Here is a 26025-nt window from a genome sequence, read left to right on the forward strand (position 1 = left end):
AGTGATTCACCAAAGCTTCTTAAGACATAAACATGCAGTTGTGCATCTTGACAAAAATCTGAGTCTTCTTATGACAGCTGAAAAGTCAGAAGTATAAGTAGAGTGTGAAGGAAAATCTGTTTCTTCCTTTTGAAGGAAAATTCTGTATTGGCCCTTCCCAGCAAAATAACAGTTGGGGAAGAAGACGTTTGTTCCGTGATGGAAAATTATTTTGGCGATTATTTCCTATATTTTTACTTTTAGGCACTTTGATAACTTAGACTTTTTTTTTTTAAACCTGTTTTGCCTATTTTTTCCCTCTTGTAAATGCAGTGTTGTTATCCTGGGATTACTAGTTTAGAATGTATGTCTCCTAAGCTAGTTTAACACAACTAAGATGAAAACCTGTTAATGTTTGGAAACTAGTTGTAAGAAAAACAGAACCACTTTTGGAGGCCTTCTAATCTCTGTGATAAGAATTCCTGAGCCTAGTTAAAACCCACTAGATTTAAAGACCCTGACTTTGGCAAACTCAATTTACTGCCTGTGTCCTAGTCTTTAAATACTTGTTTTAGCGCACCACCTAATGGTCGTACTTGGAACTGCTGTCAGGGTTATGCAGAAATAGATTTTCTATAGCATTTTAAGTTTACTTTCAGTAGCCCCAGAGCTCAGAGTGGCCCATGCATAACAAAAGCCACTAAGTTCAGAGACCCCACTTCTTCCAGTGCTGAGTTATATGGAAGGCCTTTCAGTGACATTGCAGTCACTCTTATTCTAGATCAGAACCCAAAGATAAGGTCAATGCTAGTGGCCAAAGTGGTCCATTCAGAGATGGAAACAGTAGGTACACAGTCTAGACTTGTGCAAATAAATAAAAGTCTGATTTGCATTAATGTTTTTGAGTCTTTTCCTAAATTTGATTTCTTCTAGCGTCCCTGTTATTTTTATTAAAAATTTTAACTATAGAATTAATAAATTTAAAAATGGGCACACAGGTATGTATAAATCTGCCCCCACCTCTCCCAAGAATTCCTGGTTAAAGATTAGGGTGTGTATGTCCTCCATAGCCTTTGACTTTCACTGAAAGTATAATCAGTCATTTTAGAAGCTACAAGATTGAGAGCAAAGTGCTGTTAAACATGTGAGTGGACGGTGAGTGTGGTTCTGTCTACAGTGACATTTGAATTTTGCACAGACCTTTTATTGTCAAGTGATGCTTTAGTTAGGAATGAGGTATTCTAAATTCTCTAATTACTTGTTTATTAGCTGAAATCCTTGTGTATGAGAAGTATCCCTTCATCAGTGATTGAGTTACTCTTCGAGGTACAGTTCTGAATAAACAACCCTTACAATTATTTTTTAATAAAAATGAATCCAGTTTTGTTAGGAGGGATGCTTTATGCTAGATGAATTTTTCTCTTAAGATTACAAGTGTTTCAAAGCACTAATTTCCTTAAGTTTAGATAAAACATAAAAACTAACAAAGTCATTTCACTAATGTCTTAAAATGACACAAACTATAGCAAGTTAACGTGTCATTCATTTCTGAATGGGTTCAGTACTTACTGCTGTAGACATTTGAAAAGGGCTTTATGAGCTAAATGATGGGGTTAGGATTTAAACCAAAATGAGCTCCAGACCCCATCATCTTTAATCCCACTGTGCTGCTCCTACTGGTAGTAAAGGATTCCAGGTAAGGCAAGGGATACAGATAATAGGAAACTATTGGGATGGTGCGATTATCAAGGGACAGGTCCTGCATGAGATCTCAGACAGGATGAAAGCAGCCATTACTTTTTAAACTGAATTTAGTCTGAGTTTTTTAAGGGTGTGTGTGTTGGGGAGGGGGTGATGTTGACCACTAAGGCTCAGTATTCTAGGAAAGAGGCAGGTACTTGACATTGTTCCAGAGATCAGAATCAACAAATTTAGTACTGTGTGTATAGTATTGTAGATTCAAAAATTGTGTGCATATTCAGATAAACAAAGTTTTTCTCTTTTTTTGGTTTTATTATTTTTAATCTCATTTAATTTCCCCAAAACCTTGAAGATAAATCTTTTAGGAAGGAGACAAAAGAGGTGCCCTCTGCATTTTGCGTGTAAAAAAGGGCCTCCCCGCATCCACTCCCCCATCGAGAGGGTCAAGTACAGATCTCCTGCTTGAGTTTCAAGATCAGAAGTCTTCCACTACACTCCTGAGAATGAGTGCTTTTATTTAGAAGGATTTGCAGCATTTAGTGGAGTGGATGAATCTGTAAGAGTAAATTAAATTTAAAAAGCTTGGGGGGAGGATGACCGGCCATGGGTCGAGGCTGCTGAATCATCTGACCTCATTGATATAAGCAAGCGATCTCACATCTTTTGTGTATGGTCTGCTCCGGGGCCCTGGACAGCAATTCTTAGCACCATATCCATCTGTACAGCTGCTAGGCTGGGAACTGGTTAATAATAGATCCCAAGACACAAAAGGGGTTTTCATCCTTCATTATGAAATCATCCATTTTTCACTTGCTATGGGGTTTGTTCTTACTGGGACACAGAAGAGGGTGGTAGCACCATTGATTTGAGCAGCCTGGTTTCAGATTGTGTTTGCAGATTATAATACGTCCTGTGATGTAGGAAAATATAATTTTGAAGTCAGGGCCTTATGTTGAGTTAATGATGATATTCACGTGTTGTCATGAGACCCAGGACAGTCCTTCTTCAGCAAAGCAGTGAAGCACAAGAACTACACAGTATTACTTTTATAATTGTGTGTGAAGATATCTTAGTTTAACCCATAGAGCATGGACATCACTATCGACAGGATTGCTATCAGGGAGGTGGGGGTGGGGAGTTTAAATACTGAAATACATGGGGTTTCTATACCTTTTTCAGGTGGAACTCAATCTAGAGCTTGTTCACCTTCCCACCCAAACAAAGGTGATACATAAAGACCTCACTTTTAACCAAAGTGCTGAACACTGAAACCAAATTTGGATAAGAGGGGCCTGAAGCAAGTTGTTGAAGGTCTGGGTAGTACATGGGCAGTTATTCCATAACCTGTGAAAGGCAGTTATTAATAAATGTTCATCAGACTGAATATTTTGTCTTGTGAGGAAGCAGTTGGAATGATATAGTACTAATAGCAGGCTAGTACAGAACACAGAAGAAAGGGGATAACACATGAATAAGAAAAGAAAAAGATCAAACAGGGTCAGGATGGACATTGTCTTTACATTAGGCTAAAAATCGGCTTATTTCCTAATAAGGAGAAATTGAGGCTGAATAGAAGCTAATATTCTTCATATTAAAAAAGTACTTAGAAAACAATAAGAGGCACGGGGTTTTAATTTTTCTTAAATGATCACGCACATGGCCAGTAGAGATGTTGGGAAACAGGTTCTGTTTTGTTGATGGCAATTACAGAGTATCTTTGCTAGATGATACAGCAGATGCTTTGGAAAATGTACCTGCTTCTCACTCAAGAACTCCCCTTCATAAAGTTTATCTTAAAAATTAATTAAGGACATGCACAAAGATGTAAATATTAAGATGTTCATTGCTATCTGTAATAGTGAAAATTTAGAAGCAATCTGCCCAGTAAGAGGAATTTTTAAAAAATCTGGGGATTTCCCTGGTTCTCCAGTTGTTAGGACTCTGCACTCTACTGCATGGGGCCCAGGGTCCATCCTCGGCTGGGGAACTGAGATCCTACCAGCTGCTAAGCACGGTCAAAAAAAAAATCTGATTGGTTCACAGTGACACACTGAACTTGATGGTGCGAAAGCATACTTACTAGAAAAGAAACATTTTCCCAGTAATTGTTAAGGGTGCTATATAGTATGCATATTACAATCCATTTAAAAAGAGTTTGGAGGGATAAAAACAAAGATAGTTGTGGTAATTGTTTCTATATTGTCTTTTTGCCTGATTTTTCTTTTATGACATAAGATGGAAAGGAAAGTTTTTTAACATTTGTATATAATGTGAACTTCTATTGAGCTGCACAGTAATCTTATTAAACAAGCTTGGCTGCTCAGGAGGGCTGTACCTATTGTTCCAGAAATGTCAGGGTTTATGTATTTGAGTTAGAAATGCCAGTTGGCTCTCCCCTGGTTATGACCATGGAGTCTGGTCTTAATTATATAAAATGGCATTTTCATAGGTAAGGAAAACAAATTCCAGCCATTCTGGGGGCAGGGGAGAGGAAGGACCAGAGAAGCAGGGTGAGGAAAAATTTTTTTTCAATAGTTTATATGGAAAGTAACCTCAGGATTTAGACAGACACCTTGTTTTGTTTTCCAGGCTAAACACCAGAGCACCCTAGAAAGTATAACTAAAAGAATGCTCATGTTTGACCCAGTCCCTGTCAAGCAAGAGGCCATGGACCCTGTCTCGGTGGTAAGTTTTCCAAAACTAAACACCTCTTGTTTATTCCAAGTGGTAATAATTTTACTGTGTGTTGTGTTATTCCTTAAAAGTACTCATTACCTGACAGGCATTTGATAGGCAAACTTTTAAACAGGATCCATGTTTTCTTAAACGCTATGCCCCAGTCCCCCACCCACCCCCAGGATGTCATCACAGAACTTGAGCCACAGGTACATCTGCTCACAATAGAAATAGTTTTACAGAAACCCCTTAGTTAGCAGTTTTTTAGTCTGAGCTCTCAAGATTATTGATTTTGGCAAAAAGAAAAAAAAATGGCCAGACTAGTTTTTAAAAATTAATGTGCATTTGGAACGTTAAAAAAAAAAAAAAAAAAAACCTGTACACAATGTTTATCATGATTAGGAAGCAGTTTTCAAATGTACCTACAAGAAATCTTCATCAAGAATGAGTTTACTTAGAGGTATTTTTCACTCAAGATGACCACCCAGACTATATGGAGGAGTTTCTTAAACATGTTTGTGAATGTTAATCTTTTTTTGGATTGGAAACCAAAAAAAAAAAAAGACTCCATTTTGCCTCACGTAGTGCTTAGGATATCCTTCACAAAACTCATTAAAAAAATGAAAATTGGGAGAAAAAAATCTTTGATCATTTTGCATGTAAAAATATACTAAGAATAAAATGATTTGCTTAAACTCCAAGCAGGCAGCCTCTTGGAGCTGTGACTTGGGAGAAACTAGCGAAAGAACTTGACCCTGAGAATGGAATTTTGTTTCACTCAGAAGAGTCTGTGGTGGCTGGGAGACAATTACATTCACCCTCTCTTTCAACACTTTTAGTGCTAAGCTAGCCGGGTCTTCATGCTTGTCGACCACCAGGGAAGGAGTAACGAGTCCAGTTGTTTATAGAGGTTCAACACCAGCACTGTGGAGGCTGGACAGGGCTGACAACAGAAAGGTGTCCAACTGCAAAGCCGGGAGTGGTTGAGACTTGAGGGGATCTGGTTTAGTGAATACGAAATAACACGGCCACGCTCTCAACTCTGTCTTGCTCTTTTCTTCCTCGGGCTTGGAAAATACTCACAAGGGGAAAAACTTGGCCTGAGCTGTGGCTCTGAAGGTTGGTAATGACACGCTTGCAAAAATTAGATCATCCTTATGCGCTGGCTATGGAGGTTCCTGCCAAAACTGTTTATACGAGACATGGGGGTCACTCCAAGGCCCTTGGAACTGGGTTGCCATGGAGATTTCTGCACCAGTGTTTACCACTGTGTACGCTGAAAAGTTAAGTCAGAGTGGCTTTAAGGAAATAGCATTTACATTCTTGCCTGACAGCTGTATAACCATATGATAATAAGGAGCAATAAGAATTTTATTAATCAAAAAGCTAAATTGGCTTCTAATGGTACTCATTTTGTCATCAACCCCTTCCCCCAACTATTGCATGATCATACTGGAGGAATATTAAGGTATAAAATGTTCCCATTAATTGTATCCTTGAAATATGAATAGGGTTTTAGTACCAGAGACTATGATTAATTTGGTAAATGATGTAGGCCCATCAGTGATGCATTTTACTATTCAGTATACTTCCAGAGCTTTTAATCAAGCATGAGAATGTGTCACAAGAGCCTAATTTAAAGCTAAAATGAACTTCACCATACAAGGAAATGCACTTAGCTGAAAAAAAATGGAAATAAAATGAATTTGTTGTAATAGTTGTACTTGTAATGCTGTAACATATTAATGCATGGAGTTAAAATATGTGGAAGTATTTTTGCAATTAATAGTCTTTTTCTCCTTCATGCTCTGGTTTTCAAGTTCTGCTGATGCTTATAGAATTTAATTATATTGTTTCACCAAAAGAGAGTTCCAGTCCTTACAATGAAGTTTCTTTGTTTCCACTCTTAAATCTTCAAATTTTATTTTTCCTACCTTCATAGGTGAAGTATATGAAATCTGATTTATTGTTCCTTTATTCCTTTTCTCTTTTTCATTCTGCCTTTGACCTAAAGGTTGAGGTCTTTGTTTATTCAGGTCGGTGTTCTAAACATGAAGCAGTAACATGTAAGATTGGTTTTTGCTTCAATTCCACATATGAATAAAAATATTTTACCCTGATTTACTCCCCTCTCTTACCCCTTTTCCCTAAAAGTTAAGAAGAGTAAAAATAATCTGCCTGGTTGGTGTTTTGCTATAATTCAGAGAAAGTGAGGAAATGTCATTTTTCTCTTACTAAAGTATAAACCTTCATACTGCTCACTAAACCTTGTGCCTTGAGGCAGACTAGACTTTGGATTGTCGATCCTATTAAGATTTGCAAGAACTGGGAGCAGAGTACGCCCTCCCCCACCCACCCATTCTGTGCTGTAGATCTCTGCTACTTATTGTCAATGCATTGCTGGCAAAGCCATCAGCAGCTCCCTGAGTCTCCTATTTTTTTCTTATTTATAAAATTGGAGATACTTATATGTAAAACATGAAATGGCAGGTGTATATAAAATGCATGTGTAAAGGAGTTGTTTTTACCAGTACTGCCAAAGAGGTTGAAAACTAGAATTTAATTCAGGAAATGAGAAAATAAAAATTTTTAAAGTATTCCTTCATATTCTTCTGTTCCTAAAGGAAGAATACTTCTGAAGAAGGTGTATTTTTTTCTTTAATGAAAATTATCATCTAAAAGACTCCTTACAGATTAAGAAGTACTTAAAATCAGTAGTCCCTCTGCCGTGTTCTAACAGAAACTTTTCATGACTTTTCTGAGCCTGGTAGAAAGACAGCTTTTTACTTTTGTTTGCACAGAGGGGCATGACATTTGCTGTTTCCAAAGAGTTTGTTTATAAATGCACCGCGCCTTCCTGCACTTGGAACTCCACCCTTGGTATGAAGATTCCTTTGACTTGCCATCGCCCTGTCACGGACGGTCGCATTTTTTTTTTCATATTAATGAATAGTGAAACAGAGACTCACCCACGTTTCATGCAGTCACTCCGTCCACTTAAACCATCTTGTAATGGAAAACTTCACCAAAACTATTGCCAATAAAATGAGAAACTATTAGTTCTCACTTTCATAGGAAGTGATAGCATTGGAAAATTATCCAAACCCTGTGCCTTTTTCCTCATCATACTTAAAAAAAAATTTTTTTTTGAGAATCAAAAAATTGTTATGCTGAGCCTAGTCAGTGGTAAAAGCTTGCTCAGAGAGCACGTTGATTCACGTCATCCATTCATCCAGTGTTCTCTGAGCACTTGGGCTGGACCATCATCTCCCACTCCACTGACACTTAAATAACCCACGACAAGTAAATAACTCACGTCATGGATGTGTGAACACTTGAATGCATGTTACCACAGAGGGAAAGAACCCTTCTTAATAACAGACCTTTTGGGAAAGTAACCCCCTTGCTGCCCTTAGTGGGGGTCAGGAATGGAGGAGACCTTTGCTGGAGTCAGTAGGGCTATGGATGCCCAGCAGTGGCCAGAGGACCTTTCTGCTTCATCACTACATGCAGCTGATGTGGATTTTGCTGGTGCAGGCATACCTATTTGCATTGCTTCATTAGAACACAGGAATGCTCTGGAACAGAGAGGAAGCAACTATTACCAGTGTGTGTCCACCCAAGGCACACACCCTAGGCAAGCCCTGTGTCAGTCCTTATGCTGTGGAGAACCAGATTGTTGCAAGCTGATTGCAGTGGCTTATGTGCTCCACCCAAATGATTAAAGTAAACATGGCTCATAGAAGGTTCTGGTAAACATTGCTGTGAAGTTTGCTAGTGAGACAGTTTGAAGAACCACATTTCTTCACCCTCAGGCGAAGCAGGCAGACCAGAAATAGTTAACACTGGACTCAGTTGTGTGCCCCTGCACACAAAACAGCCCCCCTGCTTTTAGCCCCGGAGCCTTCCAAAGACCACGTGTCCAGTGTAGGGGACAGGGGGCATTCATGGGAGGGAAGACTCTCAGCAAAACTGTGCATAATGTTTATAAAATTCAGCTCTGTGTGGCTGTTTCTTTATGGCTTGAGAAACCTGAGACTGTTATTAAATTTGCAAATCCCCCAGGTTCTAAATTCCTGCTCTCCTTAAACTCACCCCACAGATAGAAAAATCCAGCAATGACAGCAAGTCCTCATCTTGCTTCCGATGTGGTTGCCAATAACTTGGTATTAAAATCTAGGTCATAGGGATGTCTTTGAAGACTAGGGCTGAAAATAAGGGAGAAGCTACATTTCTGTGAGTAGAAACAATGAACACTGCCTCCCATTTCCTGGAGTTTTTGTTTCTTGTACCAGAACTTTTGCCCTTTAGAAAATTATATCAAGCTGGCTAAACTTTAGAACTAGGAGAAATCTTTTTTCCTCCTGTAGTTAATTACTTCCTTAAGCCCTCATTGTACATAATGTGTAATTTCTGTTCACAAACCTTGTGCCTCTTGCTTTTGCCTCTTTTAACATTTCAGTTTCAATCTATTGCATATTCATATTACTGTATATTTTGAGCCTCTCATCTTGTGTTGCACCTATGTGTGTCTTATTCTAAAGAAAGGTAGAAATAGTCTTCATTTGATCTTCAATACATAATTCAAAACTATTTTTAAAAACAACAATTTGTTTTGTGTTTCCTGATTTTATATCCTCATGTCCTGGTTTTTAAGCAGTATTATTAGTGAAAATTCTCCCTCCCCACCTTTAAATTGCATTTAAATAATTTACCAAATGTTAGTAAGAAAAATTGGTGTTTTTGTTCTATATCTCATCACTTAGAGCCATGCTAGTCCAAGGTCAATCTATGGCATCTTGAGTCATTCCCCAGTAACTCAGAATCTGCATTTTAACAAGATTCCCAGGTGAATCTGTGTGCTTAGTAAAGTCTGAAGAATACCTGATAACATCAAAGCCCACTGAAGTAAACACCTATCGTATACAGCAGGAAGAAAAGACTCTGGGACCACTGTGTGTGTTAAGTTCATCTCATAGGCATCTCATTGGGTCCAATTCTAATCTTAACATCACAGTCTCCTAGAAGATGAATATCCAGTTTTGACATATCCTCATGACACTTGCATGTCTAATATTTATTTAGTAATTTTTATTGCCTTTTTTTATAGAACTGTTTTTGAATATAATAGTTATTTTGAAAGTGCAGGAATGGGATTTTAAAGCCGCACTGATGAGTTGGATGCATAGCCAGGTGGAGATTCACCCGATGAGGCCCAGAGAAGAAAGGGTGTGATCTCAGTAATCCCAGTCAAAACCACTGCTGTCCCACAGTTATTAATAACTCATATTAGTGGCCACCGAAGGGGCCAGGAAGGTTCAGAAATTAATAGTGCATTTAAGCTGTTCAATTATAAGTTCCCATTAGTGGGTTTTCTCAGTTGCATTGTGAGCTAGTGTTGCTTCAGAATCACAAATGCATCGAACTTTAGAGCCGGGAGAGAGGCACAGTATGTTATTTTTCACTCTTACTATAAAACATTCAAATATAAGTAATCCTCTGCAGGCAGACTTGACATGTTACCACTGAAAATATGTTCCCCTAAAACGCATGCAAGTAAAGGGTTTATGTTGAGTTTAATTTTTTTTAAGCATTCTACAACAGACTTTAAATTTTACTTAAGGGATAGAAGTAATTTTAATGAATTCCATGGCCAAGGACAGTACCCATAGTGTGCAATTACAATTGATTAATAGTTCAACCTGGTAAATGAGAGTTACATTATCTTGATATTATAAGAAAGGAATGTATTTGAAGATAAATTAAGTCAGTTATGAACAGATCTTAGGTTTGGAAGAGGACTGTTTATCTCACCTCCAGTATCTTGTTAGGTTGTCCCCCGGTCTCTTGATGAAGGAGTAGCAAGGTGGAAAGGAGAGAGGACAAAGCCTCGGCTTGTATGCAAGTCCCTTCCAACATCACGTGTCCTTATTTGAGTCCTATTATATTTGCTCTTTCTTGTAGTTCTGTGTCATCCTCAGATTTGGAGGTTAAGTCATCTTCTACAGTGTCTCAAATTGTGAATAAATCTGTTGAACAAGTCGGGGCCAAGGACATGATCACCTTCATGTGGGTGGCCTTCTGTATATAAGTGTGTGGGGTGACTAGCCATCCTGAGTTGCATGATACTGAGGCATTTCCTCAGATGTCAGACATTTAGCACTAAAGCCAGGATTCGTGGTCACCTTAGCATGGATTGGTCAGTGGCTGGAGAGCATCCCAAGGCACCAGCACGTGGCTCTGTTTGTCCATGTTATCCACGAGCATATGGGGAATGTTCTATGTCTTTATGCTCAGGTGGAGCACCCTAAAGCCAAGGAGGGTATTCCTGCCAGTTAAGAAACCCCATCAGAAAAGCAATAAGGTTCCTTGGCTTGGCTGGTTCTTGGTGAATCCCAACTCCTAATGAGAAGGCCCATAAGCCTTTTATAACCTGTTTTAGAATTTTTCCAGGTGTCATCATCAATCTTTTGGATGTGGCCATCACTGTGGAGAGCGCAGGGGCGGTAGCAGTGTGTAGAATTAAACTTGAGATTTTTTGTGTGTGACATAGTTACCACCTTAACTTTAGTGCCTACGTTTATTAGACCAACTCTTTAACGGTATTTTTTTTAGTGTCAAGCATATATCTAAATCCAAACCATTTATGAAAGTCCATGTAACTGAATGTGCCTTGTTGTGTATTTTCATCTTATTTCATGTTTCACGCAAACACACCTGTCCGTTGACATGTTTCTGTCTTTTCTAATAGTCATACCCGTCTAATTACATGGAGTCGATGAAGCCCAACAAGTACGGCGTCATCTACTCCACGCCATTGTCGGATAAGTTCTTCCAGACGCCGGAAGGCCTGTCTCACGGGATGCAGATGGAGCCGGTGGACCTCACGGTCAACAAGCGGAGCTCGCCGCCCTCGGCCGGGAACTCGCCGTCCTCCCTGAAGTTCCAGTCCTCCCACAGGCGCGCCTCGCCCGGGCTGAGCCTGCCCTCGTCCAGCCCGCCGGGGAAGAAGTACTCGCCGCCGCCGCCGCCCGGCGTGCAGCCCTTCAGCGTGCCGCTGTCCATGCCGCCGGTGATGGCCGCGGCCCTGTCCCGCCACGGCATCCGGAGCCCGGGCATCCTGCCCGTCATCCAGCCCGTCGTCGTGCAGCCTGTCCCCTTCATGTACACCAGCCACCTCCAGCAGCCGCTCATGGTCTCCTTGTCGGAGGAGATGGAAAATTCCAGTAGTAGCATGCAAGGTACCTTTCTGTTCTGCAACTCATCCACACTGCTACCGCCCCCGCGCTCTCCACCCCGCATTAATCCGGACTTGTAGGTCTTCACTACCAGGGAGTCTGAGGGAGCAGAGGAAGCAAGGGGCGGAGAACTGCTGTACTCTGAAAAGGAAATATTCGACTGAGAGACTGCCTGAGGCATTTCCTTTTTCTAAGTGTTGATCCTGGAAGAGCTCCCGAGAATCAGGCTGTCTGTTGTTTAATGCCATGAAACGATTAGTTTCACTATGTACTTGTCAACTTTGGGATAACAAGAATCTTGACTTGACATTTTGCTTTATTGAATGCCAGCATGGTTCTAGGTGCAAAAGTCTCCTAAGAATTATTTTTAGTCCAGGGCTCCCCAGCCTCCAGGCTCTAATGCCAGATGGTCTGAGGTGGAGCTGACATAATAATAGAAATAAAGTGCATGATAAATGTAACGGGCTCGATTCACCCACACCCCACACTCCCCACCCCAGTCCATGGAAAAACTGTCTTCCACAAAACCGGTCCCTGGTGCCACAAAGATTGGAGATGGCTGCTTTAGACCATGTGGTAACTAATTGCTATTAAAAGCCAGCTTGTTTACTGATTGGTCAGAGGCAGCAGGTTGTTTTAAAAGGAGATAACCAAAAGTCATAAGGAAGAAATCCCCTGGGGGCCATGTCTTAAAAGTCCAACTTCCTACATAGTGTTTGCTAACAAAGTAAGAATTCCAGCCCCAGGTTCATTTCTGCTGTCATTTTGCCAAAGGTAGATACTCACACATGAGTGTGGTAGCTAGAAGCTGTGGGATAAACTTTTAAAGGCTGACATTGGTAAAGTGTACATAGAGTAACTTTTCTATTTTTATTTTTTAGTACCTGTAATTGAATCATATGAGAAGCCTATATTGCAGAAAAAAATTAAAATAGAACCTGGGATCGAACCACAGAGGACAGATTATTATCCCGAAGAAATGTCACCCCCTTTAATGAACTCAGTGTCCCCCCCGCAAGCATTGTTGCAAGAGTAAGTATACTGAGGTCTACCCGGCAGTTGCATAGCAGCGTGCATCTCAGAACTGGAATGGAAGCCCGAGCTTCCGACGAGGGATGTGGTGTGGATTGCTAGGACCGCCTGGTCGTTTGGGGCAGCCCCTGGGCCAGATGGAATCTCTCCAGATCAATGTGCTCTGTTATACTCCTTGTGTCACTTTTCAGTGAATCGGTCACCCTTCATTTTGCCACTTTACCCCTTAAATCGTTTTTATCCTGTTTTTTTCTGTCCTTCCAGACTATGTGTATATAGTCCTCCCATCATCTTTATCCCAATGTGGATTGAATTTGGTGTTCTAGATATCCCACTTAAGGTTGGATCCTGAAAACTCTTTATGGGATCACTGTCCTTCCTATTGTCAGTTCTTATAAAGCACAGTGTTTCTGTGATGGGGTATGGCTTTGATCAAAAATTTCAGGCCAACCACAAAGCCCAGGAAAGATTCTCCAAAACCAGTCCTATGGCAACAGAAAGTTGACAATGTTGCTCAGAGAAGCTTGGCTTTGAAAGAACTCCTTCTCCAGTCTTTTTCATTGTGTGTGCCCTAGAATGTTCAATCTGCTTTAGAGTGCCATCCAGTAGAAAGTTTACACTGTATATCCATCAGTATCCGGGCACCTGAACAGTGGTTTAACTTGCTGTCATATGAGGGCGTCACACACGGGCTATATAACGTCATTATTGTGGTTTGCACTATCCTTGACTTCTCCCAGGGTTTACACTGGGGGCTGAGCTTGCAGTAGGTACAGACATCATCTTCGGGCCCAACATCTTTGATCCCAGCTCTGCTCTCTGCCATATGTGTGACCTTGGCCTAGCCACTTAGTCCTTTGCCCCTGCTCTCTCTTTATTTACGTTATTGGTTATAATTAATTTTTCTTATGTTATGGTCCTTTCAACATCGGGTTTAAGGACCAGCTGCCTAGTACAGAGGAAGTCACTTTCCTCCCCATATCACTTTTTCTCCAGCTTTTCTGCCCCCCTTTCTACTTTATCTTCTGCATTCCTCTCTCCCTTATATAACAAATTCTGTAACAGAATATGAATTCTCTGGTTTTAGAACAGCTGTTTTCTGAAACTTCAAATAAATTCTGCTTGTATCTACATTCAACCCAAGTAGGTGCATTCGTAATAGCTCATGGGTTAATTATCATTTGAACCAAATCAGTTTTTTTTCTTTTTTTTGCGGGGGTGGGGTGGGGGGGTGAAGTTCATCCACGCTCTGATACATGAGAAGAAGAAAATGAATCTCCTGCCCCAGCTGCACCAGTAGGGAGACTGTCTGATGGTCTTTTCATTGTTACCCTTCACAATTGCATAGCACTCCTTTCCCACAAAATTTTTTTAAAAAAAGGAGCTTTTCCAAGTGTTTTCAAAGGAGTTATTTCATTTTCCCAAAACAAGCATGTGAGAGTCAGAGCAACTAGAGAACTGATGAGCCAAGACATAGTGAGTCTCCTGTAATCACACCATTAACAACAGCAGAGGGCACCTGGGCTGATCTCCTGGTTCCAGATGTGTGCTCTTCCTGCCAGTTTTAGATCATATCTAGCCAGTTGCATCTGCTTCTGTACTTGAGTGGAAGGAAAAACAGACCAACCAAAATGGGGGGCTTCCCTGGTGGCTCAGTGGTAAAGAATCCACCTGCAATGTAGGAGACATGGGTTGGATCCCTGGGTCAGGAAGATCCCTTGGAGGAGGAAATAGCAACCCACTTCTCTTGCCTGAAAATCCCATGGACAGAAGAGCCTAGTGGGCTACAATTTATGGGGTCGCAAAGAGTCAGACACAATTTAGTGACTAAACAACAACAAACCAAAATGGACACGGCTGAATTGCCTCTTTTTTAGAATGAGGTATGTCTCTGCAAGGTAACTGGTAACATGGCTTAGCACTTGTAATTGTTCATGAACAGATGATAAAAAAGATGCTCTAAAGCCAGCTGCTCACAAAGGGAGGGGTCCATTGACTATAAGGGGTTATTCCAAAGTCTAAGTTATTATGAATTACAATGTAACACATTTCTGAAGAAGAATATTTGAAGGCAATATTCTGTGCTCTGAATGCTGCTGAAAAGAAAGCATCTCTTTTTTAAGTAATATTCTTTTGATGATCTCAAGTTAAATGGCTTTTAATGATTAATGAGTAATGTCCTTCTTCTAATGCTGATCTAAGAATGCATTTTGTCTCTCAGAAAATTGAACAGAGTAGCCACAACTGGAACATGTACTCTTTAAGTAATTCTCTCACAGATGTGATTAAGTAATGTCTTGGAGTATGCCCAGTAGCAGCCCACATAGGAAACCAGCTAGCCAGGAAAGAATCACTGGAAACCAAATGCCTGGTACCATTTCAATGAGGCAGCCCCAATATTTGCCTTAGGAAGCCATTCCTTTTCAGGGGAGGACTACAGCTTTGAAATCCATTTTGCTTAATCATAAAGTTGTAGCTTTAGAAATATTTATAAAGTCACTTGGATTCCTTTTGTTATTTATTTACATGTATGAAAGTGTATTTAGAACAAAATCTTGAAGATCAGGTTTCCCCATTGAGTTGTGTGCATGAAATTGTAGCAGACTTCACACGAATGAGCTTGGACTTCCCCGATGGTCCAGTGGTTAAGAATCTGCCTGCCAATGCAGGGGACACAGGTTCGATCCCTGGTCCAGGAAGATTCCACATGCTTCATGGCAACTAAGCCTGTGGGCCATAACTACTGAGCCCACGAACCCTAGAGCCCGTGCTCCAAAATAAGAAAAGCCACCTCAATGAGAAGCTCTTGCATCCCAACTAGAGAGCAGCCCTCATTCTCCTATGACTGGAGAAAGCCTGTGAAGACCCAGTGCAGCCATTAATAAACAGCGGAAAAATTAAAAAGAGGGATCAGCTTAATTCAAAACAATGACCAGGTCTCTGGTATTTACTAGGTATTCTAACTTCCTACTTATAAAGATCTCAAAACAACCTCCTTAAAAATAAGCCGTGAAGAGAGCAAGGATGAATGAAATCCCAAGATCCTGAGCCTCAACCTATACCAATGTCTCGCCCTTTCAAGATGGACTGCTGACCCCTCTCAAGAGTATTACTGACTTCCGATGCTGCCAGCATCTCTGGACCCTAGAGTAGAGATTCATGATCTGGTGTTAGGACATCCCCCCCCAAAATTCCTCAAGACTAGACAACTGTAAGGACGAAGTTTGCAAGTGGATTTCTGAACCTTGAAATATCAACAGCTACCGTTGAGCAGATTTTTCATCTGGACCAAATGTTAAGTGCTTTGTGTGCATCACTCACAGCAGCCTTCTGAGATCCAATTAATACACCCATTTTACAGAGAGGAAACTGAGGCACGGAGAGTGTAACTACCTTGCCTGGGGTCTACCTTTTAGGGTACCTTTTTTGAGCCTGACATTTTTACAAAGTGAGTAACTGAAGCAGTGATCATAATTACTACCCAGAAACTATTTGATTCCCAACCTTTAAAATCTAATAACTGGGAGAGACTTCTGAACTCATCTGGGATTCTCTCCCAGTGTCTCAGAAGCACATAAGATACGTTTAACTGTTCATTTTTTTCCTTCAGCACTTTATTTCCTAAAGTTCTCTTAAGATGAAAATTTTGAGTCATGACATTAAAGTTGAAATTTTAAAGTAAACTGATAAACTTTTTTTTTATTGAAGGATCTTAATAATGGGCTTTTATATATAAAAAAAAAAAACTGTCCATAAATCTCTTCACTTATCTATTTTCTGTTACTTATACATTTATGTAACTGAAGTCCTTGTTCCCAACCCCACCCCCAACCCCCCACTAGTTCATGTTCACTTTTCCATGTATCTAAACTGGCTAAACTTCATTCTTCCGTATCATCCCTCTAAGCATCAGGGTAGGAAGGTAAAGTGAAAGTGAAGTGAAGTCGCTCAGTCGTGTCCGACCCTCAGCGACCCCACGGACTGCAGCCTTCCAGGCTCCTCTGTCCATGGGATTTTCCAGGCAAGAGTACTAAGTGATACTCAAAACTGACAGTTTAAAAAAAAAAAAAAGAAAAAAACACAGTTTTCTTTGCTAATAATTGAGAAATAAGTAAGGTCACTCGAGATAAAATGAACCTTTTTATTCTCTTCCTAGTCACTTCTTTGGGTGCCTGAAAAAGTTGTTGATAAGAGATGTATTTATTAATATATTTTTACCAAGATAAATAAGTTTTATTTCAGGAACTAAGTATTTATTTTCCTTTCCACCAGTCTTTCCCCCCTACCCGCCCCCTATGTTCTTGTATAACATTTTAAGAAGTTTAGATTCACACTTTGTCTTTTGTCCCAGTTAGAGACCCAACTACATAAGCTTGTAATGTATCAAGTAATTAGTAATTAGGGAAGCGAATGGATGGATTAGAACTTGTTAATTACTTACATCAATCAGCAGGAGAAGCCTGAGAAAACTACAAATTTTTTCTGGCTCTTCCTCATCTGCCATTTCTCTCCACCAACTTCCTTTCTGAAAAAGAGGAAGTTCATAGTAATGATGTTTAACAGGATTTTATTTCAAACCCCTCCCCCCACCCCGGAAAGGTATGAAGGCACAGGAAAAGGCGGGTGTGGGAGAGGAGGCAGGAAGGTGGGGAGGATGGCGGGCATCTGCTGAGGGCCCTGGAGCTGCACCTGGGTTCTGGGTGAGGTGCTCCCTCGCCTGACCACTAGCCCTGCCTCAAGTTCTCTCCCAAGGAGGAATACCAGTGACAGTAAAGGTCTGAGTTTGTTAAGACAGCATGCCAACTTTTTTTTTTTTTTTTGAAGATCAAAATCAAATGTAAGTCTCTTTAAGAGACTCAAACTAAATGCCAGTTACATAGAGGATAAAATAGATACATCCTACAGTGTGGTTGCCTGAGACTTAGGAGTTTGACCTCTTATGTTTTCCCCGAAAGAACAGTAAACAGAAACCAGAGCGGCCTGTGAGAAGACACAGTACAGTGTTTAGCCTCCGACCACCAAATTCTGCAAAGCAAATTTCTATTGAGGGAAAGACCCTCCCAGCACTCCACACCTCCCTCTAGCATAGCACCTAACCCTTCTTACTGTCATTACTTATCTACATGTCTGTCTCCCCCTAGAGTGTGAGCTCCTCCAGGGCAGGAACCCTGTTTTTATTCATCTTTGTGTCCCGGTGCCAAGCACAGTGCCTGGCTCATGGTAGGTGCTCACTCCATGTTTGTTGAATGAATATAGCAGTGCTTCTTGGGTTGATCAGCTAATTTCTTTCTGTTTATTTTGTTGGGTTTTTTGTTTGTTTGTTTCTGCCCGGTGTTGTTAATGCTTTTGGTAGCCTGAAGACAAGGATCTTGCACCTCACCATTTTGCATTTGACGTTGGCTTTCCTAGGAATCACCCTTCAGTCATCGTGCAGCCCGGGAAGAGACCTTTACCTGTGGAATCCCCAGACACGCAAAGGAAGCGGAGAATACACAGATGTGATTATGACGGATGCAACAAAGTGTACACTAAAAGCTCTCACTTGAAAGCACACAGAAGAACACATACAGGTATTAAGAGACTCGCTTCATTTACCTTCTTAAGAAGTACTGGAATGGAGTGTTAAATGTTCCATCTTTGAGAGATTACTACAGAGAAATTTTTTCAGGCATCTTGAAAGTTACCATAGTCAGCTACAGCTGTCTCTCGTCAGTTGTGAAGAATGATGTTTCTGATGATGATGTGTTTTTATAATAGAACATAGTCAGGGTTATCTGCATAACAAGGTCTCTCACAACCACGTGCAGTTCTCTGGTCTCTGTAGTAAGAGGGAGAGAAGGGCATGACGGTTCCACTGGGAGCAGAGGGGAAAGTGCCCTTAACCATGGGCCTGTGTTATCAAAGATGTGGCCTTCATGTAGGCTGTCATTTAATAAATGTTGTATGTTAAAGAATAGTTCTTCATGCAGAACAAGTAAATGCAACAGTTAATAGAAATGGAATTCAAATGGAAATGGAAGTCATTGAAGGGAAGAAAAGTAAAGAAATATTGGTAATTATCATCTTCTAAAAGTGAGGGAGCTTGTATGCCATTGTCTGCCATATTTGTTCTAGGGTATTTTCCAGCTTGCCAGGTGTTGAATGTAGAGCAGGCGAGGCAGATCTTATAAAAACTGTTAAATAGGTGAAGAAAACAAAGTTGTCCCCTGGGCTCATAAACAAAACATCTTAAGGAATTCATACAAAACTATTTTAAACAAACCTGATTAATCGCAGTTAGCAGTGGTGATTAATGTTTATGGGAGGCCTCATCTGACATGACCTAAAGTCTTCGATGTGAAAATCTAGCATAATAGTCATCTGCCTCTCTGTACATTTCCTTAACACAGAATGTAGGGGTTTTGGAGCCTTGTGAGTCATTCTGGTTAGAAATATTTATAAAGAGAACAATCTGGGATTCGGAAGAGGAAAGGAACTAAAGTGTCTGGCAGAGTGGAAGTGAAGTTTTTTAGTACATCCTGCAGAGGAGGCAGAGGAATCCATCCTGCACACAACTGTCCTTCGGTTTCTTCACAGTGTTACTGTGGAGAGAGCTGAGGGCAGCAACCTTGCGGTTAGGGGATCACCCAAAGATTCGGGAATGCCTCTCCAGGGGCATGAATGGGACCTGAGAGGTGGATGTTACCACATGCCAGCATAAGATTAAAAAGACACTCGGTATTTGGATAACAATTTAGATGTAGGAAAAATTATCTCTTACATGTATATTCTGTGCAATAAAGTAGGTAGGATAAATTCTGAGTATCATCGAAATTCTAAGGAATGGCAGTCCTTTAAGGTTTCTGGAAAACTGAGGAGACAGTAAATGGAAATGAATCTGTGATGCCCATTACCCATTATTACTAGTTTAAACAGGTAAAAGTGCTGTTAGCTGCCTTTTTATTAATAAAGACCTTCATACTGACTGTCCTTGTGACTTCCCCACAAGTAAGTAAATAAGTAAGTGAAAGGCACTCAGTTAGTTGTCCAACTCTTTGCGACCCCATGGACCATACAGTCCATGGAATTCTCCAGGCCAGAATACTGGAGTAGGTAGGTAGCCGTTCCCTTCTCCAGGGCATCTTCTCGACCCAGGGATCAAACCCAGGTCTCCCACATTGCAGGCAGATTCTTTACCAACTAAGCCTGTGACTCCCCAACAAGGGTCTTCTTTTTCTCACCTGTGAATTATCCTCGCCCAGGAGAGAGTTGCAGAAACCTGACATCCCCTGACAGGGTGGGGAGAAATTACTCTGTTTTCATTAAAGCATTATACTTAGGCATTGGTGGTGTTGTCTAATCAAAAAGCAAAATGTTGAAATCCCTGACAAATATTTCAGTTCATAGGGACTAAGGGACTTTACATTTTTAGAAAACTATTGAATAAGAAAATCCCACAGACTTTGAATTTGGGCTTCTCATTGAATGGATAATGCCTCATGTAGCTAAATTCCTAAATAGGTTTACAACTTGAAGGTTGGCAAATACAGATCACTGTGTATTAAGAACAAGTTTGTCGCTAATATTGAGGGCAAACCCAAAATTATTTAGTAGCCCCTTAGAGTGGATTTCAGTGCCATAAATATGCTTTGCTGCTGCTGCTGCTGTTGCTAAGTTGCTTCAGTTGTGTCCGACTCTGCGACCCCATAGATGGCAGCCCACCAGGCTCCGCCGTCCCTGGGATTCTCCAGGCAATATGCTTTAAGAACTCTTAAAAATCCACTCTTCCCCCCTTTTGGGGACCAGAAAGCCAATTACATATTAAGACAATTTCTTTTTCTTGTATGTACCCTAGTGGTTCATTCATACGGCACTATTATTGAGGAACAAATGTTTGATCATATCTTGGAAATAATGTTTGTCAAGAGCTATTTTTCTTAACTTTTTATTTTATATTGGAGTACGGCCTGTTAACATGGGCTTCCCTGGTGGCTCAGATGGTAAAGAATCTGTCTGCAATGCAGAAGACCCGAGTTCAATCTCTGGGTTGAGAAGATCCCCAGGAGAAGGAATGATTACCCACTCCAGTATTCTTACCTGGAGAATCCCAAGAACAGAGGAGCTTAGTGGGCTATGGTCCATGGGGTCACAAAGAGTCAGACACAACTGAGTGACTAAGCTCAAAGCCTATTGAGAGTGTTGTAATAGTTTCAGATGGACAGCAAAGGTGCTGAGCCTTACATATACGCATATGCATTCCTCCCCCAAACTCCCTTCCCACTGTCAAGAGCTTTACCTCAAAAATATTTGCTGTCTTTAATTGTTAATATCCTTTTGTTATTAGAAAAAAAAATAAGCTCCTTTCCCCCACCTCTCTGCAGGAGAAAAACCCTACAAATGTACGTGGGAAGGATGCACATGGAAATTTGCTCGGTCTGATGAACTCACAAGACATTTCCGGAAACACACTGGAATCAAACCTTTCCAGTGTCCAGACTGTGACCGCAGCTTCTCCCGCTCCGACCACCTTGCTCTGCACAGGAAGCGCCACATGCTCGTGTGAACACCTCCGCCGCCCTCCTCAGCGTGGCCCCCCACCCTCCAGCTCTCTCTCTATCCTCCTTCCCATCAGCTAACTCATTTTTTACATGTACATTTTAATTTCGATTCAGCTGGTCTGAATCTGAATTTATATCATTCAAACTTCCATATGGTCAGTAGTAAATATCCTCTAATCCTCCCTCCTCTCCTTACCACGGGTCAGACCTAAAGAATGTGAACACTTTTTTTTTTTCTGGGGATGCTAAGCAAACCCTTCTTAGAGATACGTTTAATGTAATGAAAACAAGGGAACATGTAAACTAACATAACCAATTGTCGGTTTCTCCATGTATTCCTCAAGAGAACATCAAAGTAAATGTATTAGACGTACAGTATCCAGCCTGCTAGTCCTTGCCAGAGACATCCAGACCTATGTGCCCTGTGATCATGTTTGGTGCTCCACAGCAAAAAGAAGGGCATCAGCTTTCACAGATACCTAGACTTGCAGCCAGCTGTCTGGCTAGTACAGTCAGCTCTTCCATTGTCCTTCACGTATCTGGCTTGTCAACTTGAATTTGTCACTTCATCTAAATGTACATCCTTTAACCTCCTTTGTGCCTGCAGCTACTTGGGAGGTCTTTGCCACCACTGGGAAGGGAGCCAGAGCTGCTGATTTAGGTGGGTGATGTCTGTCAGTTGAGGGGATGGATGCTCTATTTGCCTAGCATGGAGTTGGAGCAAAGAGGCATGGAACAGAAGCAGAGCAGGGTGGGCAGAGGAGGAAGCCATCTATTCCTGCTGGGCAAGGGCTTTCTGGTGAGACTTCATCATTTTGTAGCTGGGCAGAGCATTCAGAGTTTCAGTCTCTCTGCATGTTCAGCTGTGCAGAATCCTATTGCAAAGGACTTCTCCATGCACCTGTCTCCGTTTCTACAATGTCCTTAATGTGGATCACCAAGCATTGATCATAGGAATGCCACAAAAATATCTGCCCAGAAATGGTAAAAAAAATCTTTTGGGTAAGGATATGAATGGCCTTCTTTTATCCCACCTATTTAATAGCTTTTTTGCAAACAGGAAAACTTTGAGTGGTAATTGTATTCCCCTATCCAATTAATCATGGAACCTTCATATGGAAACTTTTCTGTTTGAGCTGCAAAGTGCCTATTGGCTGTCATCTGTGTTCAAAACACATATCATAAATAAGCGTCTGCTAATGCTTTAATAGATTCCTTCGATCTAAGACCTGAGTGACACTATTTGTAAATATAAATAGTTGTGAAGCACACATACCTTTCTTGATTTCTGAAAAATCTGGAAAACCACAGTTCAGGGATTCATAAATGTAGCTCAAATTCCCAAATGTTTACTGTCAGAGCTGGCGATCTCCTGTCATTATCAAATATCCCATCAGGAAAGAACAAACTGAAAATGACTCGTGTTTATGTTGAAGATTAATAGCACCATTATTTTAGGGGAAGTTTTTCAAAAGCAGGCTTTTGAGCACTATAGTGTAAATGCCAATAAAAATAATCTACGCATAGAAATGCCATTGGTCCTAAATTTGAAGAAAGTGGGCGACGGTGGTCTAGTGTGGGAGCATGTAAGTAAATGCGCATTCATCCCTCGATAAAGGAAGGAGGAGCAGAGAGAAGGACGGAATCCTGAAGATTCATCCCAGCCACAACTCAGGATCCAACGCAACCATAACTGGGAGGAATATACTGTTCAGTTGTTTTTAAAACACCAGTGCATGAGTGATTCTGGAGGCCTGCGATCGTGTGGGGAGCTTACTTTGATGGCGCCATGTTAATAAAAGTGAGTTGTAGGGACTGCGCACCTAAGAGATCCCGCTTATCAGCCCTCAGATCCAACTGAAAGGAGATGTAGTTGAGAAATGCAGAGTAATTTGTTATGTGGCACTTGGTTTTATTTTCTTTATTTTTTTCTTAAGCACTGCAAAATTTGTTTAGAATATTAAACCATCCTTATGAGGCTTTTTTTTTTTTTGCAACTATGACGTGAATTGAGGGATTTCTTTTGAAAAATGGCTCTTGGAAAAGTAGGTATTGTCTATATTGTAGATGCTTAGTCACATTCATGCCAAAGTGTCGATAGTTTGAAATGGTTCTTCCACAACACACCGAAGAATAAAGTTGGAGTGCAAAGAACATTTTTTTTTTTTTTAAATGAGCTAACCAGTTTGTGCATGTTCTAACCCATCTTGAGGATGGGAAAAGAGTCAAAAAAGGGTAGAAAGTTGATCTTTGCATAATTAGCTTTGAGTCAAAGTCCAGCTGATAGAAAGCTTCATGGGTTCTCATGAAATTTAATTCGTGTTTGCTATAGCATATTTAAATTTTTTTCAAAAAAGCAAGCAGGACCCTGCAAAGACTTATTACATTAGTATTCAACTGATTAGATATGGTAACAAAGATACACTTCATAACAAGGATACACTTCAACTCTGAAAGTAAAGCAACCCAGGAAGCTTTTTTCTGTTCCCATACTTGCCTTTATACTTCAGTTACCAATTGGCTGTTAACCAAATTTTCCTTTTTTATATATATTTGTATTTTAATATGATAGTTGAGAAATTTAGTATCTTAGTAATTTTTAGCTGTTATTGTGGAAGACCTCCAAGACAAGACAAGGTACCCTTGAACATGTGGTTTTAATGACATGCCATGTTACTATCAATGGTGATTTTAATTTTTAATATTTTAAATTGATGAGAATGATTTGTAAACATGAAGTTGGTGTTGTATAAATTCTGTTGGTTATAGAATTTCTTTGATGATTATCCAAGTGTCCTCCTGGGGCAGAAGTCAGAAAAATTAAATCTGCAACCATCATAATTTTAGAGTTCTAAAATGTGAACCTATGTCATAAATGGGCATTAACATTCTAAATCACCTGGTTTGGAGAATGTGTTAGCAGCATAGCTATGTTCAACTAAGGAAATGGCTAAATACCAGAAGTTTCCAGAGCCTTGGAACAGATTTACAGGGGAACTCTATATGTATGTGTATATTTTATTAAACACCCATCTGCACTATTCAGTGTTGCACTAATGTGGAATTTGAAAAACTATATTGCTGATACTGTATATCTGCACATCATTCCTGATTAGATTGTTTAAAAGACAATCTCAAAGGTCTAAGGTTTTAAAATAATTTGGTTGGTTTGAAAATACACAGTCATCTTGAAGGAATCACTGTCATGCATGAAGTTGCTCAGAGTGGTCTTTATTCTCTTCTTGGTCAAGGTTAACAATTTCTAAATGATTGCAAATTCACTTAAATAATACATTTACAAAGCCATTTTACATGCATTAAACGAGGGCTACAACAATATTATGTTTTACAAATACTAGCACTTTTTTTTTTGCTGTTATGTACTTAGTGTTAGAGGGTCAAAATAATCTTTCTGCTTAGCATCTCTTAAACCATACCTGCAAATATAGCAGGATTATTACATTTACAGTACTTTAATACTTGTATAAACTATGCAGAAATTTTTAATAAAGTGTAATATATTTTATAAGCTAATAAGACTGAATGGGTAAAGGTTTTTAGCATGCATTAGTATACTTGCAAATACTGAAACATTTTGGTAATCTTTCTTACTAAAGATGTGAATGTTTAATGTTCCTTCTCTGTTTCTACTCTGTAGTCCAATGGGAATTCAGTAATGACATTTTGTCATGTCAAACTGTGAACATAAATTTGTACTGTACAGTCCTCATATACTATATACAGTATGCAATATATGTATTATATACTTGTTAATAAAACCATCAGAATATTAAATGTGATCATGTGATTACTATATATACAGTGATCACTAGGAACAAAACTTACTAGCAAAGTAACCTGAAAGAGACCCTTAGTTACAAATTTCAAAGTAAATCATCTTTTAATAGGCAGTCATTAATGGAGGGAAAGAAAAGCAGCTCTAACTGGGGGATACACTATATGAGTTAACTCAACCTTAAAGCTGTGTCCCTGGTCTTCTGATAAGAAATTTTCTAAGTACAAACCATAAACTTGGAGACAAGCCAGTATGAACCTCACCTAGTGCATTCTTGGAATATTTTATTATGATCCTGCTGCTGCTGCAAAGTCGCTTTAGTCTTGTCTGACTCTGTGCAACCCCATAGATGGCAGCCCACCAGGCTCCTCTGTCCCAGGGATTCTCCAGGCAAGAATATTGGAGTGGGTTGCCATTTCCTTCTCCCTATTATGACCCTACCTACCTCCAAAAAGAATTTTCAGTTTCATGTGTGTAATAACTTTAAATTTTTTAATAAAAGATCAAAATTCATAACTTGGACAGTGGGGAGTCAGAAATTATATCTGGATAAACATGATTTCTTTAAACCTTCAATAAGCCATGTCTGTGGACACTGCTGTGTCCTTCACATTTAGAGTTTCTAAGACAAAACCTCTCAGAACCCCTAAATGTAATTGAAGCTGGCTTTTTAGCTCTCTCAACAGCTTCCTCCAGCAGACTTCATCTTAGCAGAACACAAAATAATGTCCGACTGGTGCTGGTCACAAGATGCAACTTCATGGATTGGATGGGGGAAGGAAGATGGGGAGAGGCTGAATTCAGCCTTCGAGTACTCTCCATCAGCGTTCTCCAGGGAACTTCTCTGCTTTTATATTGTGATAGTTGACTGCAAGCTCTAAAAGTATTTTATGTGACTATTGCATTCTAATGGGATGTCACCTTGAATTAGTCCAAATGATTGGTTGCAGTCCTCCACTACATATGGGATAGAAGGTACTACCTGCTGAGTTGAAAATGCGACCTAGTCATCTAAGGAAATCTGCCTGAGTGAGTGATCAGAATGATGACAAATACAGGTTTTATG

The 26025-nt window shown here is 40.2% G+C and overlaps 1 protein-coding gene across 2 annotated transcripts in view; it reads left to right on the forward strand.

Moving 5' to 3' along the window:
• KLF3 (Kruppel like factor 3) overlaps positions 1-24958 on the forward strand; it is a 35434-nt gene extending 10476 nt beyond the window's left edge. For both annotated transcript variants that reach the window (XM_027544260.1, XM_027544261.1), the window contains exons 2-6: positions 4270-4365; positions 11108-11597; positions 12476-12626; positions 18036-18196; positions 20987-24958. In XM_027544260.1, coding sequence (XP_027400061.1) covers positions 4309-4365; positions 11108-11597; positions 12476-12626; positions 18036-18196; positions 20987-21168 — 1041 coding nt within the window. In that variant the 5' untranslated portion in view covers positions 4270-4308 and the 3' untranslated portion in view covers positions 21169-24958. The remainder of the gene's footprint in view (positions 1-4269; positions 4366-11107; positions 11598-12475; positions 12627-18035; positions 18197-20986) is intronic.
• The last annotated feature ends 1067 nt before the right edge of the window (positions 24959-26025 follow it).

This window comes from Bos indicus x Bos taurus, chromosome 6 (assembly GCF_003369695.1).
Source record: "Bos indicus x Bos taurus breed Angus x Brahman F1 hybrid chromosome 6, Bos_hybrid_MaternalHap_v2.0, whole genome shotgun sequence".
Classification (NCBI taxonomy): domain Eukaryota; kingdom Metazoa; phylum Chordata; class Mammalia; order Artiodactyla; family Bovidae; genus Bos; species Bos indicus x Bos taurus.